Here is a 19499-nt window from a genome sequence, read left to right as displayed (position 1 = left end):
TCCTGGATGATAAGTGGAGAACTTCTATTTAGTGGATACTAATTAGGCATTAGTAGTATACAGTTGTTGATCTGTTCAGTTCTACCAAGATTGAAGCAGCTACAGGCCTGCCCAGAAGAAAAGTTTTAGAAATATAAACCCAAAAATCTTGGGTGCTTCAAGACTCCAAACGTATTGGTAGTTAGATCTGGAGGATCAGTGCTTGATTAATACAGCTCCCAGCTCAAAACACCCTTCAACTCACAATTCACCTTCTGTTGGGATGACTGGGCACAGGTTCTAATGCCATGAGGCACCCTAGAGCCTTCAAGACATCCACAGAGGACCAAGGATGTCCCATAGGACCCAGGAGAGATCTATACCCTTCTGAACTAGAAGGCAAAAGCCAGGCAGGATATGTTAGGATGTCTGAAATGACAGTAGATAATTATGCACAGCTGCTGAAGTGAGCTCTCTGTGTCTGCTTTATGGTCAGATGTGAGGCACCTAGGTTTCACACTGGCACCAAAATGAGTTTGTCTTAAACTAGAAAACTTCACTAAACTGTGCCTTTGATGCCCAGCAGGTGCTGATGAGAAAGACCTTTCAAAGAAGAAAATTTTGTTGCTTATCCAAATGGACTTCAGTTTAAACCTTTTCATATAGATTTTTTTCTTAAACCTAAAGTCACTTTTATGTTCTCCATTACAATTTCTGCACTCCACATCTTGTGTAGTGGTTTAGCCCTAGTCACCACACAGTTTCTCGCTCTCCCTCGCTATTCCCAGTGGGATCGGGGAGAGAATTGGGAAGAAAGGAAAACTCATGGGTTGAGATGAACACCATTTCCTAGAATAGCAAAGGAAAATTACAATAATAACAAAATATAAGGATACTGAAACATACAAAATGAGCAATGCACAATTTCTCACCACCTGATGTCCCAATAACCAATACAGCCCATCCCGAGCAGCAATCAGAGATGAAACTGAGCAGCAAGCAAAGGAGCGAGAAGGAGAGAGAGATGCCCACCCCCAGCCAACTCCTACTTATACACTGAGCATTACATTTATGGCATGGAATACTCTCTTTGGCCAGTTTGGGTCAACTGTTCTGGCTATATCACTCCCAGCTTCCTGCACCTGCACATTAGCAAGACCTGGAAGGCTGGACAGTGTCCTTGGTCTCATTAGCAACAACTCATAACATCAGTGTGTTTATCAACATTCTTCACATATGAAATCCGAAACACACCAGCTACTGAGAGGAAAATTAACTCCATCCCTGCTGAAGCCAGGACATCTTGAAATACAAGAACTCCTTGGATCCTCAGATACAGCAGATGGCAAAATGGACAAGAAGAATGTTGCTTTTAATTTCTATAGGGAATGTTTTCAGTTCTGTCTGGCTGCTCTGATTTTCATTTCTGTGTTGACTGCAGGTATATTCATCAATCTGCCTCAGGGTCAAAACTGAGATACAGCTTTCTTCAGTTGGCAAGGTGACTACAATTTCAAAGCTGAAGGCTCGATGAAACACTTTATGGTTATTTGAATACTAATAATTTAGTATTATTTCAGTGATGCTTGCAATTAAGTGCTATAAAAGTCCTTCCTATATTTTAAATTCTGAGCCAGATTCTAGGCTTTCCAGATGTTCAGGGTGATGCTCAGGAGTTTATCGATCACTCTTTACTGACAGATCTCCAAACATTTGACCAAGGCAATAAATACTGCTAGCCTCAGTGACTTAGTTCCTATTTAATATTATTGCTAAATAGATAAGTCAATATTTGGTACACCTGATTGAAATCTATGTTCTTGGCTGGCTCCTGGTGTGTATAGAAATACGGAAATTGGGAAGAGTTTTTCGTTTTATATATTTTTAGAGGGGTACCTTGTGAGAAATCAGCATCAGAGTTAAGTCAACTTATTTTGCTTCTTAGATGCATTGGCAGAGTGAGATTTTGATAGAGATGATGGTTTCATTTTAAGACAATGACCTTCCAAGTGTTATTTTGCTAATCTGCTCCAGCCTCTTGTGAGTAGAGTTCTTGGACTCAGCATGATGGGACTCAGAGGTGTCAAATATTTTTGTGAGCTTGACATGGATATTTCCTATGATAAAATTTGAATACAACAAATCACTAGTGACAAAAAGAATCAGCTTCCTTTAAATCTACATCCCCTTAAGTGAGCAGTTTGTTGCAGTCAGCAAGTATATTTTTATGAATTTATTTCCTTCAGTGTTTTAGTATCTTCAGTGTTTAGTATTGACTTTTAGAAACTTAGGCAACAGATAGCTTATAAAACTGGAAAAAGTAGAAAGAGTTAAAGAAAATTATTTTTTGTTTTAAGTAATGTTTTGATGTTTTATGTAATCATGCATACATTTTTACACTAGATTAATTCCTAGTCTCACACCCTCTGTCCCATGGATTTTCTATTTCAAAACCCAACTGAATACTGTAATGAAGCACTATATAAAGTGCTGACACTGCCTCTGTGAATCATTGAGATTTTTTTTTTAACATGGATCCCTGAGTCATTGACCATTACAATCACAGCTAAATCGATGTCTTTGTCTTCTCCAGTGCATTAACAGAACAAGGACATGCCAATGAGGAGATAATGCTGCCATTGTGGAATAGTGGTCTACCAGCTGAATAGTTCATGATGAAACCTTAGCAGCATGAACCACCCCTTTTTAGAAAATTTTGAGACTTTAAAGAATAGTAACAGTATATTCAATCTCTGTCATTAGAGCTTGTAAAATAAGAATAACCTTCTGCTCATTTTTTAAAATATTCAAGCAGAGTCTAAGAGTTAGCTGACCTCTTCTCTGAACTGATAGTGAAAAAATGTATCCATATGCTTCTTTTCTACTTGAATAAATGCCGACTTCTCCTCTTTGAATTAGATATTTAACTATTAAAACTCCATCCTTCAGAACTTCCAAAACTGACATAGTGGCTTTTTGAACTTGCTGCCTAAGACCTCATATAAATTTCAAATAATTCAATTTAAAAAATCCTTTTAACATTCTTGTCCCTTAAAACAAAGAAGATCTGAGACACAAGTAGATTTTTATCTTATCCAGGGTGAGATGTTATCATGACATAAACAAGATAAAGGTGAATGTGTAAAGTGTTGAAACAATGTTTAAAAGGAAATAGTAATTAACAAATTGTATCTTTTAATTCCATTGCCCTACTTTCTCTTCCTGAAGTAGAATTGATTAAGATATATTGCACTCTGTATTTCATATCATAAAAATATCTCTGTATTTAAAAAAAGAGAAACAAACATACAAAAAAGGCTGAAAGTTGCCTCTATAAAAATAAACAAAAGTTAAAGCTAAGAGTCTTTTATAGCATCCAAGGAAATGTCATAACCGAGAATATGGCGTGAGTAGTAGGTGATGAAGGAAAGCTTCTTTTTATAAAAATCTTGGATTTTTTTTTGAAAGCTGGAGAGACAATAGAAATGTTTTGTGTAGGAATTGCTTTCGTAAGTTTCTGCTCAGATGTGTATGTTTGAGTGTGTTGCAGGGTAGGGATGGGATGACGCATAGTTCTCCCTGCAAGATTAATGCAAATTGACTTGCTATGTAAGGTTTAAAATTTAAATCACACAGAATTATTTTCAGTGCTGAACATGGAGATAAAAGGGTTCTGAGCTTAGTGAGAAATTCTAAGGAATGATAGCAAAATTTATTCATTAAAAAAAAAAAAACAGGAACAACACAAGATTTCAAGTACATCAGTCAAATGTTCCCTGCAATCTATATTGTGCATCTACTTCTATGGCCAGAGGATAATCTCTTCAAACATTTTTTTTTCTTTTAGAAGGTAGTCAGCCTGTCACATTTGACACTATTTATGTAATGTAATTGTTAAAAAGAGGAGATAGATATTACACCTCACCGGAGGTTTAAGTTACAGTGAACATCACTTTCTGCCTTCCATCCTTTTTAGTGAGCCTTAAAACAATGTACACTCATACAATGTAGTTGAATGAAAGGGATGCAAATATTGCTGTTACCCAAGAGCAAGATAGGTGCCTGTGTGTGTTATATATATATGTATGTATATGAATTTATATGTATATATTCCTTAATGCATTCATAAACGATGTACAATAGAATAACTTATTTCTTACAAAAACTTTGATTTCTACAGTGCAAAGCATTTTTATAACAATATTAGATGTTATGATTGCAATGGTCAGCTAGAAACCTTGCTTTTGGTTATAGGAGCTCATCAAAATCTAGAGTGGCAGCTTTTCAAAAAAATTGGTGAGGGTAAAGTAGAACAATGAAGTTGGAACAATTTTGCTTTCTCTGAATCAGTGCATGTTAAAATGTTCCTATATTGAACATCTTGTTAATTTTTGATTCGTACATATACTAAAATAAATAGTTGAAAATAAATTGAGATAGATTTGTAAAAACTAGATTGTGAGCTGAAGAGATAGACTAAAACAAAAACATTGAGATTCACCAGGTCCATTTTCAGTTACACTGTGGGATACCATCAGTAGACTGCACAGTGACTGGAGCAGTCATGGCTCAGGATGGTCTGTAAAGCTCTGAGAATCCAGCCCTAGACACACTTGAGAAGGTAATTGAACACTGCTTTTGGTGTCTCCATTGCAGTGTTTAGAGTAAAAGAGCCATTATTAGATGTGAACTACTGCTTCTATACGGTAGATGAAAATCAGTACTATTATTAACTGGACTGATTGGCAGTCCATCACTAATTTAATAATTTTTGTTCTTTGTTTGTTGACATATTGTGTCAGAAAAGGTCAGAATCACTATTCTGAGATAGAAGTCTCACAATGAGCAGGGCTGTTGGCCTTCTTAACTTTTTCTTATGCTTTTTCTTTGTTTTTATTCCTTTGCAAGCATTAAAAGAATTAGCATAGAGATACAACTTAGTGTTTTCATTATGTCAATTTTACCTAATTCTGCATCTTTAACACACTTAACTCAGTTAATCTATCAAATATCCGGTCCATTTTCTGGGTTTTCAACCATGAATGATAGCTGGCAGGTTAAGACTAAGCTAGACCAAAGCAATTACAGCTGCATGATGGAATGACTGTAGCATTCAACAAGGGGAATTGTTCTTACTTTTCCTCCTTTCTTGTGTCTTGCTACAATCTGAGATCACGACGCATCCCTGTTTGCAGCACAACAATCAGGCTGCACCAGAGTCTGCATAATATGCCATACATAATAACAGGATTTTCATTCTCTGTTTAATGTTGATTTTGTTACTGTGATCCATATCTGCATCGCTTTGATCACCTTAAAAAAAATCTACAAATTTGATGTGGTGCACAGCACAAAGGCTTGCTGAGTAACAAAGCCATATTCTGAGGTCGGTATGGACTTCCTGCGATTTTCTCGGTGGATTTTAATGCAATAAAATTCCATCAGAGTTTAAGGATTTAATTCAGTCAGGTCATCTATCACCACCTGAGAACCACTGGTGCTAGAAGGCTTTCACTTCAAGGGGCTAGTTGTGGTGTTTGACACTCTTGATCCAATAGTCAAAGATGTCTGGGCATCTTTTTGGGCACATCTGTTTGCTGAACCCAAGGAAAAGGAAAGGATTTCTGGAGGTGGGGATCTGTATTAGGGTTTTATGAAGATTTGGGGGTTCTGGCTTGTTACTGTGCTATCTGCTGATCAGTTCGTCTCTGTCCATGTCATGGTTCCATTTGACTTTGACTCTTTATATTTGAATTATTTTTAAAAGAAAACAGAAGAATATAACACAGACATCGGAGAATACTGAGAATACTGAGTTGGAGAAAACATCTCACTGGTAGAGAGAGATATATTTAGTTGTATAGGATAAAGTTAGCAGAGGTGTCTGACACAAAGATCTATTAGGCTGTCAGACAGTCTCCCAAGAGAAATAGTGGAATCCCTACTACTGGCAATATTTAGAATTTGATTAGAGAAGGCACTAGAAAATGTGCTGAAAGGAGCAATCATATTTGACAGGAGCTCCTAATAGATGATCTGTTCTTTTCCATCCCTAATTTGTTTAATTGCATGCTCGAACTTGAGGGAATAACAATTTAAAGACTACTTCTAAGTATCTCAATAAGTGTTAACCACTTTTTACTCTTTTGCTCATTATTGTATTCACAAATGGTTGCTTTTAATTATGCCTGGCCTTTCTGCAATAATTCCTGTACAAGGTTGTGCTAGTTAAGTTCACTGTTCTTACGTATCTTTTAAAAACCAAGAAAATTCTGCATTACCTCCAATCCTTGCATTTATTCATCGTGATAAACTGTATTTCTTAGTCTGACAATATCTGTTAGAAAATTAAATATTACAGTTAAGAAGATGCTAGAGTAGGCATTTTCTTTTTTATTCCTGTACAGTACACAGGACCAAGAATTTCTGGGAACATTTTTGCTCAAACATGATTAGCAGCAGTGCAAACATTGCTACATTCACTGTAAGCAGCACTTGTAAAATAATTTTAATCATTGTCACAAGCAGAAAAAAAAAAATTAGTTAGTATCTCTTCTGCAACTGATATCAATTTAACATTTTGTTTCCCTAGTACTAGATTTATTTTCATAACTTTTAAAATCTACTTGTATTTTTCACAGTAAGTTTCATTATGTCAACCCTTCAAAATTTAAATTTCAATGAAAAGAAAAGTTTGATCAATTCAAATGTATAAATTGATGAGAAACACTATTCAGATTGCAATTTCAAAAATTAAGTCAAAGATATCATTGAACTGGTGAAATACTATTTAGCTGTATCGCTTAAAACAATGTCAAGTAAGAATTACCATTTTTATGTCTTCTAAATACTGATTTATGGTCTTTTATAAGGTAGAGAAAAAGAAATATAAGAATTATTTTTTTATTACTAAAAACGATGAAAAATGCATAAATTACATAAAAAAAAAAGACATCATGGTTTAACTCCAGCCAGCAACTAAGTACCACACAGTGGCTTCCTCACCCTCTCCCCTCCCAGGTGGTATAGGGGAGAGAATTGGAAAGAAAAGAAAACTTGTGTGTTGAGATAAAGATGGTTTACTAAGACAGCAAAGGAAAATATGAGAATAATAATAATAATAGTTATTATTATTAATAATAATAGTAATAGAATATACAAAACAAATTATGCACAGTTTCTTACCACCCAACAACTCGATAACTGATACAGCCCATCCTGAGCAGTGATCATGGAACAGAGCTAAAAGCAATCTCAGAATGACAGAGAGAGAGCGCACACTGCCCACCAGCCAACATCCACTTGTAGACTCAGCATGACCTCTATGGTATGGAGTATTTCCAGTTTGAGTAAACTACTGGCTATACCTTTCCCAGCTTTTTGCACCTGCACATTAGCAAAACCTGAGAAGCTGAAAAAAAGTGCTTGATCTCTTAGCAACAACTAGTAATATCAGTGTATTATCGATATTCTTCACATATCAAATCCCATACTGAATCCAAAACACAACAGCTACTGGGATGAAAATTTGCTCCATCCCAGCTGAAATCAGGACATAAGGCAATTTAAAATTAATTGTCCTAATTTATTTTCATAAATATTTTTCTATAAAAATAGTTTCTAGGAAATATGTGACGAACTGTCTTTCTAGCAATCTAGGACACTTGGAATTTAATTCAACAAGACATATAATTCATCAAAGAGGTGTGGGATGTCTGGCAAAAACTAGGATATAAAGATTCCAACACTAAGAATGCCTGAACTCTCATCTAGACCTGCTTCAAATTAATAAATAAATACATCTTTATTTGTCCTATGTTTTGAGCACTTTAAACAGTTTTGTCTCTGATTCCACTGTGATGTTTTGTTACTGTTATGTATTACTAATTCATGGAATCCTTAATATTTAGATATATTTAAATAGAGGATAAAAATGTATAAAAATCAATGGGAATGTGCATAGAATTAACCCATGTATTTTCTTTTATTTTCTTGACATAGAAAATATAAGGCTATTTTTGAGCAGCTTCTTTGGTTTTATGCTGCAGTAAAATTGGACACATCTGCTAGCTGTTAATCATGATGACTCCTACAAGTCTTTTCCTGAGGGAATTCTGTAAATTCAAAGACACGAACAGTTTACAGAATTCAAGGATGTATTTTCTAGAGCACTCTATCTTGCATTTGGCCAATTTTCATTTAACCTGCCTTCTTCCAGCATTCATAATACATCAGAGTGAAATTTGATTTAAAATTAAATGCAATTCAAGGTCCTGTAAAGCACCTATCAAAGCATTTCTGCTGTTTGCTACTACCTCATCATGTACTTGCACATTTACAAGCTCTGAGATGGACAGTCCTGTGGTCCAGTTTTCAAGGGCTGGAAAATAGTTAATTCATTGGAATTCACTTGTAATTCCTTGGAATTCCCAACCATTCAAGACCTGGCTATTTCATTTCCTGGATTATTATAAAGCTTATTTAAGGTTGAAATTACTTACTGTTAAGGCATTGTGTCTAGCAAGTCAAACCATTGTGAAATGCTTTAAACCATAAATAAGTTGCTAAACTCAGAAGAGTTGTCAGTTTTTAGTAAATAATTGTAGTGATTTCTATACCTATGATACAAGAAACCTTACTGTTCCACGGACAGATTTTATATCAGCTTGAAATTTTGGGAAGAGAAATATTATATATGATAAAGAGATTAAAACTAATAGTGGATATATTACAGCCCATCCTCCCTTGGCAGCTGAAGGCTGCTTTCCACTCTATTCGTTTCAGTTCATGGGAAAAATAAATCTTTCATTTAAATGCCATTTATGTGATATATTGTCACCAGTAAAATTTGCTACTGTGATATATTATCACTCAAGTACTATGTAAAGCAGTACAAGTCATCAGTAAAAATAACAATTAAAAAATCCTTTCTTCAGGAAGGATTCATAACTCATTTATGTTCAGAATCATGGACAAGAGCAAAAGTGCAACTTCTTGCAGATAAACAAAAAAGATACCTTGGATTATTTTTCATCTTACTGCTTACTGCTAAAATAAGTCATTTTATTGATACTGGAAGAAAGACGATGTTCTGCAAGACATTCCTGTGCAATAGGAACTGAGTAAAGGATTCGCAGTGAGGTTAGGATGTGATTCCATAAGGAGAGGCAGTATGAAAAAAAGCACAGGTAAAATGTGAGAGGAAATAGTTTCAGTGTTGATGGCAGCAAAGTTAGGGGACAGGGAAAGTGCAACAAGTTAAATGGATGTAAGCAGCAGCTGATTATACAGAGCTTTGACACATGAATTTGAAATTTTAATGTGACTTCATGAGCATAGGAGAACTAACGGAAGGATTAGAAGAAATAAAGATGTTAGTCAGGTGAATGTTGTAGTATAATAATTGCAGCAGCAAATTGTGCTGTAGTCTACACTCTTGCAAATATGGAAGGAGTAAGAAAAGTCTAATTTCTATTAGGTTTTCTTTTACGTTTTCATTCTGTTCTGATTTCCTTTTTCAGTACACCAAAATGTATTTTAAGTATTATTCATTCATTTTGCATCTAGTTGAAAAAGTACATAAAAATAGGGGAAAAAAGAAACATTTAGGAGAGTACATAGCAGTTTATTGAAGTATCTGAGATTCTGTTTTACTGTGACTTCTTTGGCACTGCACAGCTATCTGCTTCTGTGGTCCCTGCCCTGTCTTTATCTTGCATACTACCACTTTTAGGACTTCTGGGTAGTCAACTTGTTTAGTTTGACTCATTCTTATTAACCTAATTTTTCAACATGAGGTTTGTTTAAACCATTTAAATATGAGGACATGAATAGCTCATTTATGTTCTCTGCTTTGAATTTGCAAATTCTCCATGACACTGATCATACTGAAATCTTAATCATATTTCTGTGACTATGTGAAAAATGATCACTTCTGTATGTTTCACCGTTCAGTTATAGATGTGTTTCCCATTGCTGTTATGTGAGGAATAAGACCGATTTTGTTAAGAGGTCAAATGTGTTGAGATTGCTTCATTTCCTCTGACAAGGACATCATCTACTCTGGGTTGTCTCAGCACTGTAGACTCTAGTTCGTGTATTGCATTTTTGAAGTCCATAAAATAGAGCTCTAATTTTTCAATTGATTAACATTCCCATTTTAATGTCAGCATTATTTTTGTTGTTGTTACTACTGTTTATCATTTTGATGGATATAGTGCAACTCTTCATGTCTTTGAGCTCATCTTCAAAACACTTGGTAGACTTCACTAGTACAGGGGATATATATTATCTTCAACAAGCTTATAATATCTAGTTTCTCTTTTTTTTTTTGGAGAATCTAAGGCCAGCTATGATAGTGGCCATACATACTTACGGAATAATTTAGTCAGAATTTCAGTTTCTAAGCATAAATTACGATTCTGGGAATACTTGCTCAGCAAACAGACTAAATTCCCAGGTAGTTCAGTGAGATTCATCTATTCTAACTGCCGATTTTTAACTCTGGATAATCCAAATCTAAAGTAATTACAGTTTTTACTCCCCTTTGTAGTTAGTAGAGAGAAATTGCCACTTGTCTAAATTACATAAAATCAATAAATAGAGATATGTTCCTCTACATCTACTCAGAGCTGCTCCCACTTTAAAACGACTTGGGGACTGAGCACCAAACTCATGAGTGTGACTGTGATGGAAGGCAAGTCCTCTCACTTACAGCACTCCAGAGAAGCTCCAACCAGCTCAGCACTCATGAATCATTGTGAACACACAATGAGGGTGCTATTTGCTGCTTTTTTTTAAAAAAAAGAACAAGTAGAGAAGGAGGTGATAGTGATACAAGTCCAAGTATAATAGCTGTGATCTGCTTTAACTTTGGTTAAAATTTTCATTTCTCTGTGACATGTTTTAATCAGCTTAAATGCTCTTTACAGGAAAAAATTTAAGATTTGTTAAGCCAAACACGTAGTATGACTAGCCAAGGGCGTAAGTCATACATCAGAAAGGAGAAGGCTTCCCAGATGTATTTCTCTATTTTGTCTTCAGTGTTTCATATACAGTAAAAGGACTGAGATTTAAGATTTCCCATAGCTGTTTGCATTTCCTGAGTTGTAGGCGTGTGGTCAGTCGCATACCAGAGATCTTCTCTGACGTCTGTTTGAGATGCTATTCAACATGCCCACCCATCCCCATGCATCATTCACAGCATTCTGATTACATTCTGGGTCTCAGGTCACTGCAAAATTAAGCTTAGCAGCACTGATTTTTACAAGCTCAGCTTTCTCTGAGACAATAAATTCCTTCAAAAAATTAACTAACTTACTTACATACCTAAAGGTTACTTAACTAAGTCTAATGTGTACGTCCTGGGCTCTCTTTATAGTCATTGGAAAGAAGGGCCTCTGAGAGCAATTCGACTTGTCCTCAGATAGGTGTCAAAAGTATGTGGGATGAATTAGCCTCTAAAAATGTTTTATTTCTACCCTGTGATTCTTATGGGAATTTACCACTGGGTTAGTGGTAGACAACTAACTGCCTTTCAGCCTTCTAACTTAAGGTGATATGGACGTGTGAGAAAATACAGATGTGGCCAAGTCACAACAGAAAAGAGAGTAAGACAGCACTTGTAGGCTTATAGAACCAATAAGGAGAAAGTAGTGGAAATTATGCAAAGCCCCTTTACTGGGAAACAACTGGGTTTTCTTAAAGTTACAATTAGAGGTGGATTTTTATACCCTCACCTTCTCTGAGGTACAGTACTAATTTTCTGTAATACTGGGTGCAGCTAAGGGCTAACCTGGTCTCTGGCTGCAGACATTTTTCTTATTCATATATTTACTAAGGAAATTACAGACTTGGATAACTCACTTTACTTTGAATTATTGTTATTTGTGTTTTGCTTATTTTTTGAAAAAAAAAATTCTGGGTATTTTGCAGTTTGCTACTTTAGAAAGAGTTGGGCTATTCCTTACAATGTATTTTATCGAGTATTACCAGGACATACATAAAATATTGTGAGTAGGGCAGTTTTCATCAAAAGTATTAGAATTATTTTCCTTCTTCGTTTCCAAGAGCTGAAACCTACCATTTTTCAGAGCCTGCTGTGAAAATCCTATTTTCCAAGGCTATTCAGAGAAGACGTGATTTAAATTTTGTGCATTACAGTGTGAGCTGTTATTGTTTGAAATAGGGTTTTAGCATTAAGTAGGAAATTCATGTTTAAAGAGATCAGATTGTGTTAGATCATGATACTCTTGTTGCTGATGAGAATTATTATTTTGTTTGTATTTCTAATATTTGTTTCAGCATCTGAAACTTGGAGAGGATTTGAGTAAATCTAAATAAAATAAATCTTTCTTAATAATATCTTAGGTATTGAATCAAATTGATACTTCTCTTTTTCTCAGGTAGTTGAAAATAAAACTTTTTTTCCAATTAAGTCTCTTTTTTCTTCTAAGCTCCCCTGACTATAATTTTCTTTATCAGTGGTAGAGTAGTGTGTATTTGCTCCTGAAGTGAGTGTTCCCAATGCTAATTTCATATGCTGTTCTGACATTCTTATAAAAGTTTTTCCTCTCTTCCCTTTGTGAGGAAAGACTGGTAAATACTTAAATGTGCTCATTTCTAAATTAATCTTTTCTTGAATTGATCTGTATTTTTACATTTTCCTTAATTTTGTTGTTGTTGTTGTTATTTTTTTTTCAATCTAAACTGTACTAAAACTCACCAAAATCATCCATAATCATTTATAAACATTGTTAGCCCTACTGCAGCTCCAGATGGCTATTTCTGTTCCTTTACCTCTGGTTCAGGATGTATCACTGTAAGATCAGAGCAAATCCTAGTAACTGAAAGACTCACTTTCCTTTTCCCTGAGATAAAATAAACAGATCTTTTTCTTATATTTTGGAAGCATGTTTTATTAAGAAATACCTGAGATAATGATACCCTGGCATAAAAGCCTAGAAATGGCTATCAGTTTGATTTTGAATATTTCTAATAGTTCCTCCATTTCATATTTTTCAGTTCATTCCAGTAAGTTTTTTCTTCTAAATGGTGGTGACAGCTACCATGGGGAAAAGGTAGCTGCGCAGGAGAGGAGTCTTCCCAGGAATCAATCCCAGTCCCTTGGATAGCCTTGAGAATCAAACCTCATCAGTAACTTTTTGGAGTTCAAAGGAACGTGTTTCCCTCAGGTCCTGCTTATCATGCGCCCTCATTAACCTCTTCAAAGAACTGTGAAGATTTGGGGAAGCACTTTCTTCCCCCTCACTGAAACCAGGTGGCTTGGCCCTATCAACTTTTTATACAAGTTTTAGAGTATTCTGCTAAGAGTGGAGGTGGATTCTTCAGTGGCAGACATTGATCAGATCAGGCCTAAAGTCACTTTGTCTAAAATATTTCTGCTTGAAAAACATAGACCTCAATTAAAAGGCATTAGAACTTACATACAGGATGGAAGGTCTAAGAGTTATACACATATATGTGAAGATTTCTGGCGAAATAAATTAAATCATAGAAACTACAGAAGAAAAAATGTCATATTCAGAACACTGACAGCATAGGTAAGCAATCCTTTTTCCTTCAATGAGATGAGGATATAGCACTGGTAACTTAGAATCTCTAAAAAGACAGCTCTGTTCCTATCAGCAAATGTATAGAGTGTTTATCAGTTTAATATGGTTGATTTGTTTGTTTCTTTTTAATACAAGGACTAATAGACCTAGAGAATGCATGAAGGAGTCTGACTGTATTGCTGAGTAAAAGACTGCACTGCATTTGGAGAGGGCATCCTGGGTTCTGGTTTCTGGATTTGTACAGAACTGCTCTTGGGATTGCCATCCTCATCAGACATAGAGCGCAGAATATGTGAATCTAAACATCCTCAAACTCATAGCTTCTGGGTCTTAACAGGGTCTCCATGGGGGCTGGGTGTTTTATCTCTCAAAATGTGTGTGCAATTAATACTTTCAAAAATTAAAGTTGTAGGTTCTGGGAACTTGAAGGTTAAAAAGAAGAAAAATACTCAGTGAGTTTGAGGCACTTCAAGGATGTGAAAGGAGCTAATTTGGATCTCAGTTCTAGATGCCTAAAGGATTCTCTGGGGCAAGGATGTCTGGGTACGATACATCATATTAAGCTTTGAAAAAATGCTAGTATGTGCCTTACATAAACAGTTTGCCTGTAGGATTAGAAGATAATTCTCATACAGATTGACACAAATAAGAGAACACTATCCAGAAAATACTTTTTCTTTACTAAAGATACATTGTGCTTTTTTAGTCTGTCTATTTTCCAACCATTCTACTTGAACCATTTGCACTGTATTGACCTGCTCTGAGCTTTTAGGGAGGCTGTTAAAATCTGTAACATGAACTCACAGAAGTGTCAAATATTAACAAGTGTTCTCTGACCTGCTGGTGCTGAACGTTGATCCACCTTAGGCATCAAGAAACTGAGAGCTCATTTGTAATTGTTGCCTTTTCTGTTCTCTCATACAGTGGGTAAGCATGCTGAAATGTCTTTCCTTTAGCTATTCAGCTTTATATAGGAACTTGCATCACCCTCATCTTCACAGTAGCAGGATCTCTCCCAGTAGCATACTAATCGACATGACTAACATCTGTCTTCTGTGGTTCATTGTTTCTCTCAGCCTGTCCCCTGAAGCAAGATTGTGTATTTAGCTGTATAATGTTAAATATACCACTGTAATCTGCAGGGATATGTGTTTAACTGTACTTTTTGCTATGAGTTTATACTAATGAAGGCAAGTCAAACTGGTGCGCTGCCATCTGAAATGAAAGTTGATGAAGTTTGTGTGGACTTCAAATTCTGGGAGATGCTATGCCTCAATCTCAAAACAGGACTCTCCCTCCTGCCCAGAAAAGCTTTCCTTTACTGCAAGCTGACATGGGTGCCTGAGAAGTGAAGTCACCATCTGAAAGTCTTGTCCTTCCTTCAGGCCCTGCAGCACCCCAGAAGTGGGGTCTCCATCCTGGAATCCACACTCACCCTCACTGCTGGGTAGGAGACCAGAAGGACAGGCAAATTTAATACGCTTGACCTGAGGAGACATGCTTCCTCTTTTGAATGTTTTCTTTAAATTAGGAGTACTCCTGAGGTCTAGTTCAATACCATTATAGAGTTTAATCAACAGAAGTAATGAAGTACCAAACTAATGCTGTACTTTGTGTGGTTATAGTAACATACCAGAGTGATTGTTTATTGGACTGCCATTATTCTGGAGCTACCTCATGCTGTCTCTTCTACCTCAACCTAATTAAACTTTGCACAGCTTGTGGGAGAAAAAAATATTTCCTTCTATTGTAATTAATATTGAGTCAAAGATTTTTAAGCACCCTATTTCCTTTAGCACTTCCCGTAACAGGAAAATTTTCTTGTGATTACAAAAAGTTTGGTTTGTTTTTAACTAAAAATGTTGGTTTCCAAAATTAATAGAGAAAAAAAAATGTTTTTCCATACAGCGTTTCTTGCCTACTCTGTTGTCCTTTTGTATGAAAAGAGCATATCAGAAGTCATCCCCTGGAATATCTCTTTGTTTATTTACTGTCTGGCTCCTGAGCACTCTTTGGTTCAGAATGCAGCTACAATGGATCATAATTGCCCATGGCTCCCTCAGTAAAAGGTTCAGTCATTAGATGAGCTAAACCACTTTCTGAAGTTACTTGTGTCTCTCTAGCTTAGGCAGACTGCGCATTCATCTGAGCCTTCCAGTTAGGACCCTTAAGTTAAGTGGGAGGAACCTGTATTAAAGTGTTCATTAGCTTGTCACAGAAAAACATGCCTTTAAAAAGAGTGGGATGCTCAATGAAGGAAAAGGTGCTTAGTGTAAGTTATTTATAAAGTTCATAACCCACTACTTCCTTCAGTTTCTCATAGGTTAATTGGTTTTATTATTTTTATAATAAATTGAATATTATGATCTTATCATATTCTTAATAATGTTGTACAGTCAATATATTTTTCCTGCCATTTGTTCATTTCACCTATAGGTATTTGTGAAACTATTTATGTAACAAATTGCTAGGAAATTATTGTTTTCATTATCATTTGTCAGTATCCTGTATAGATCCTGCTGAAGCACTGTGGTTTGGAAAATACACCATAGTTTATCAATAAATAAGCTGACTTCTTAATTGAGTAACTGATTTCTTTACCCTTGCAACATACAGGTTGTTCTTCATAAATCACAATCCTCATGTATAGGCTGCCTGTTCTACACAATATGGGGCAAACATAGCACATGTATGTTGATGCAGGTTACTTTCACAGCTTGATAACATGCTTTAATTTATCACTCTTCTAAGTGTTGTTGTTTTTTTTCCTTAGGGTTACGACGACGGATATGGGGGTGAATATGATGATCCAAGCTATGAGGCATATGATAACAGTTATGCCACCCAAACACAAAGGTAAGAATTTGTAGTTTTATATTAATTTTTCAAAGAGGAACACTTATTTTCTCTTAGCTTTTCATGCCAATTTCCTGGTTTGTTTTCCACATTAAAGTCTACAAAATTTCACAGTACTTTAAAAAGTTGTCAAAAAGTAATCATGGCAGTTAGAGCTTATATACAGAATTATTCAGATGAAGCAAAAATGTGAACAGCTATGCTTTCAAAATTGTTGCAAATTAAGTGTTTGGTTTTTTTTTTTAAAAAAAGCAAGTGATTACATCATTTTCCTGTCTGATGTCATTCTTAACTTGTTTGTGTAATTTTTTTTTCCTTTACTAGTGTGAAGTTCTCAAGGGCATCTCATATTTATGGCTTTTACAATGTTTTGGGCAAAACCAGAAGGAAATTTTTTTTTAAATCATGATGGTAAATACCTGCCACTCGTTGGCATTCACCATCAAAATAAACTATGGAAGGGAATTACGTGCCTGAAGTAAGGTTGAGACTATCTGCTTTCAGCCAGTTACTTTCTCAGCAACTCTCAGGATTGATAAAAGCAACCAAGTTTGGAAATTTCATTTTATGTCCTTACTCTGTGCAATAATGGGGAAAATTGCTTTCACATATTTTATGATTTGTGTCACTAAAATAAGGCAACAAAAATGATCACTTTTTATGTACACATGCACCACATGCACTCATCTATTAATTCAACAGTTGGTCTATGTTTATTAAATATGGAATAACATCTTTTTCATAGTTAAGCTGAGGGATAAAAGAGTGCTTCAGCCAATTGTTCATAAAATGCTGTTATGGGTACTAAGAGTACATGTAAGATTGTGGAAAAGCACATGAAATTTTAACAAGAAGAGACACAGATTTTAACTGAGTTAGTGTGATTCTCACTGGGCAAGAAGGCAATGTATACATACAAAGTCCTGCACTCCAAAGACAAGAGGACCTTAACCTTGCTTTTTGTTTAACCATCTTTTTTATTGAATGATTTGCTCATGAAAATGCCTGTCAGAATTATGTTCAGCTCCAGAAATGCTGTAGTGAGTGGCGCTTGAGGTGAAAAAAAAGTCTTTGTAAGTATTTTTATAACCAGTGAAGTATATTTAAAAGGATTTGTCACACCTAAATGTGAACCCCATAAAGTATACTTTAACAACACTTTTAAGTAATTATACATTACTAGCTGCACCCATCATGTCATTGTGTAGGTAGATATTCTTGTTGTCAAATGTACTCCAACTTTTTAAAAAATAATTCAGACCATCTTTTGCTACAGTAGTGAATTGTCACGGGAGATATTGCCTCTGGTGTAAAAATAATAATTAGTTCAAAATCTCTCCTGTGACATTGCTTTATATCATCTGAATTAAACTGTAATTTCTTTGCAAGGTGATGTCCCAGGCAACTAAATGACACATATATCAAGTTTATGAATGTATTATAATCAAGCTAGAACTGGCAGTGATAATTTGACTCAAGAAAGAAAACTTATAAAGAGTCACATAATTTTGTCAATTAAACAGCTATTAAGTGTACTCATCAGATATGTTTTCTACTAACATGAGCTACCTCCAGGACACCTAATCTATTTAAAATATGGAACTAAAACATTTCCTTTTGTAATATGTGGCAAGACACACAGTCATATTTATCCATGTTGAGTGGCATTGAATGCCACAGGTAGTCAACTGATTTCAAAGAGATCTCTTTTTGAATAACACACTACTCATTTCAAAGATTTAAAGAAAAAAAATGGACCATTAGATACGCAATTTGGATTTCTGTACCATAGTGGCCATTTGACTTCACAGAAGTGCCTCCCTATTGAACCAAAATAATACATTACAACGAAATAGTATGACAATAGTAATAACAAATATTTGGTTAGGTGTACGTCTGATAAGGTTTTCTCCCGATCTCAGATCTTGGTATACTCCAATCATATAAGCAAGACATATCATGCACACATCTAACAAAGAAGATAAGTAGTACTGCTTCAGAGTACTATTCCTCTCATCCAGTGTGGTATTTACAGGAAAAATATTCACAAAAACTTGTAGACCATGTCCGTTCTCAGAGAGAAAAAAAATCATTACTGCCCTCTGCAAGGATTGGCTGAAATTCTAAAGCATGAGATGAGAAAAAATTGTTGTCAGTGGCTTAATGCAGAGCTCCAGAATTTCTGTTCATGTTAAGGGCAGAGTTTCCACTTGCTTTTTATGACTTATAAAGGAATCAGTATGGAAGTTCTTAGAGAAGGTAAAAACTCTTGTCTGACTGTCTCACCATGCATGTTGACAAAACTTTACTCTCATAATTGCTTCACATTGAAGAATGTGTCAGGGGGAGGGTGGGATGGGGATGAGGATGGACGTGATGGGATGGATGAACTGAATGCAAGCTGAGTTCAGCGTGCTTTAGAGCAGAGCACATGCTAAGTCATGCCTTGTTTCCCTACTCACCCAATGCACAGAGTGGAGGTAGTGCTTGGGTAACCTGCCACCACCACCCCTTCTACCTATACCTTTGTCTTCCAGACCTTATATCTACTTTCCATTGGCTCACCAGAGGCTTTCTTATCATATATATTCCTTCTAGGGGCCCTTAGTGCTCATTGCCCAAAAGGTCTGATTTAGAGTCTTTTATAAATTAGGCTCTACCATCAGCAGAGAAAATGAGCCTGCTGCCAACATTCACCACTATGCTACAACACAGGATTATGATTTAGTAGAAGGACCACCAAAAATACCCAATCCTAGGAACATCCAGATGCAAATGGAAATAAACACTGTCCTTCTATGCACAATTATCTGAAGATTTGTACTAAGGATCAAGGATAGCATTGAAGGCCCAGCAATATATTTTGTATAGGTCCTTTTCTAATGAAGTCTACCACTGCCATCCTTCCAGACAAAGAGCTCTGTCCTTCATGTCAACAGTCTGATTTTTAGGCAGAAAATAGGGGGATGGGTCACTTGTGGAAGAGACCATGACAGAGTCTTGGGATCAGACTGGAATGAAACCCACAATAATTCTGTATAGCTGAATGAGCTAAGAGGCACCTCAAGAGCACTTTGAAATGGACACAAT

General features: G+C 35.7%; 1 protein-coding gene across 1 annotated transcript in view; it reads left to right on the top strand.

Annotated features, from left to right (window-relative positions):
• Nucleotides 1-19499, top strand: part of KHDRBS2 (KH RNA binding domain containing, signal transduction associated 2) — a 394032-nt gene that overhangs the window by 343707 nt on the left and 30826 nt on the right. The window contains exon 7 of the mRNA XM_086743272.1: nt 16327-16409. Coding sequence (XP_086599398.1) covers nt 16327-16409 — 83 coding nt within the window. The remainder of the gene's footprint in view (nt 1-16326; nt 16410-19499) is intronic.

The sequence above is a fragment of the Chlamydotis macqueenii genome, chromosome 3, assembly GCF_036417535.1.
Source record: "Chlamydotis macqueenii isolate bChlMac1 chromosome 3, bChlMac1.mat, whole genome shotgun sequence".
NCBI lineage: Eukaryota > Metazoa > Chordata > Aves > Otidiformes > Otididae > Chlamydotis > Chlamydotis macqueenii.
Note: the sequence above shows the minus strand (reverse complement) of the source record. Positions and strands in the feature narration are given on the sequence as shown.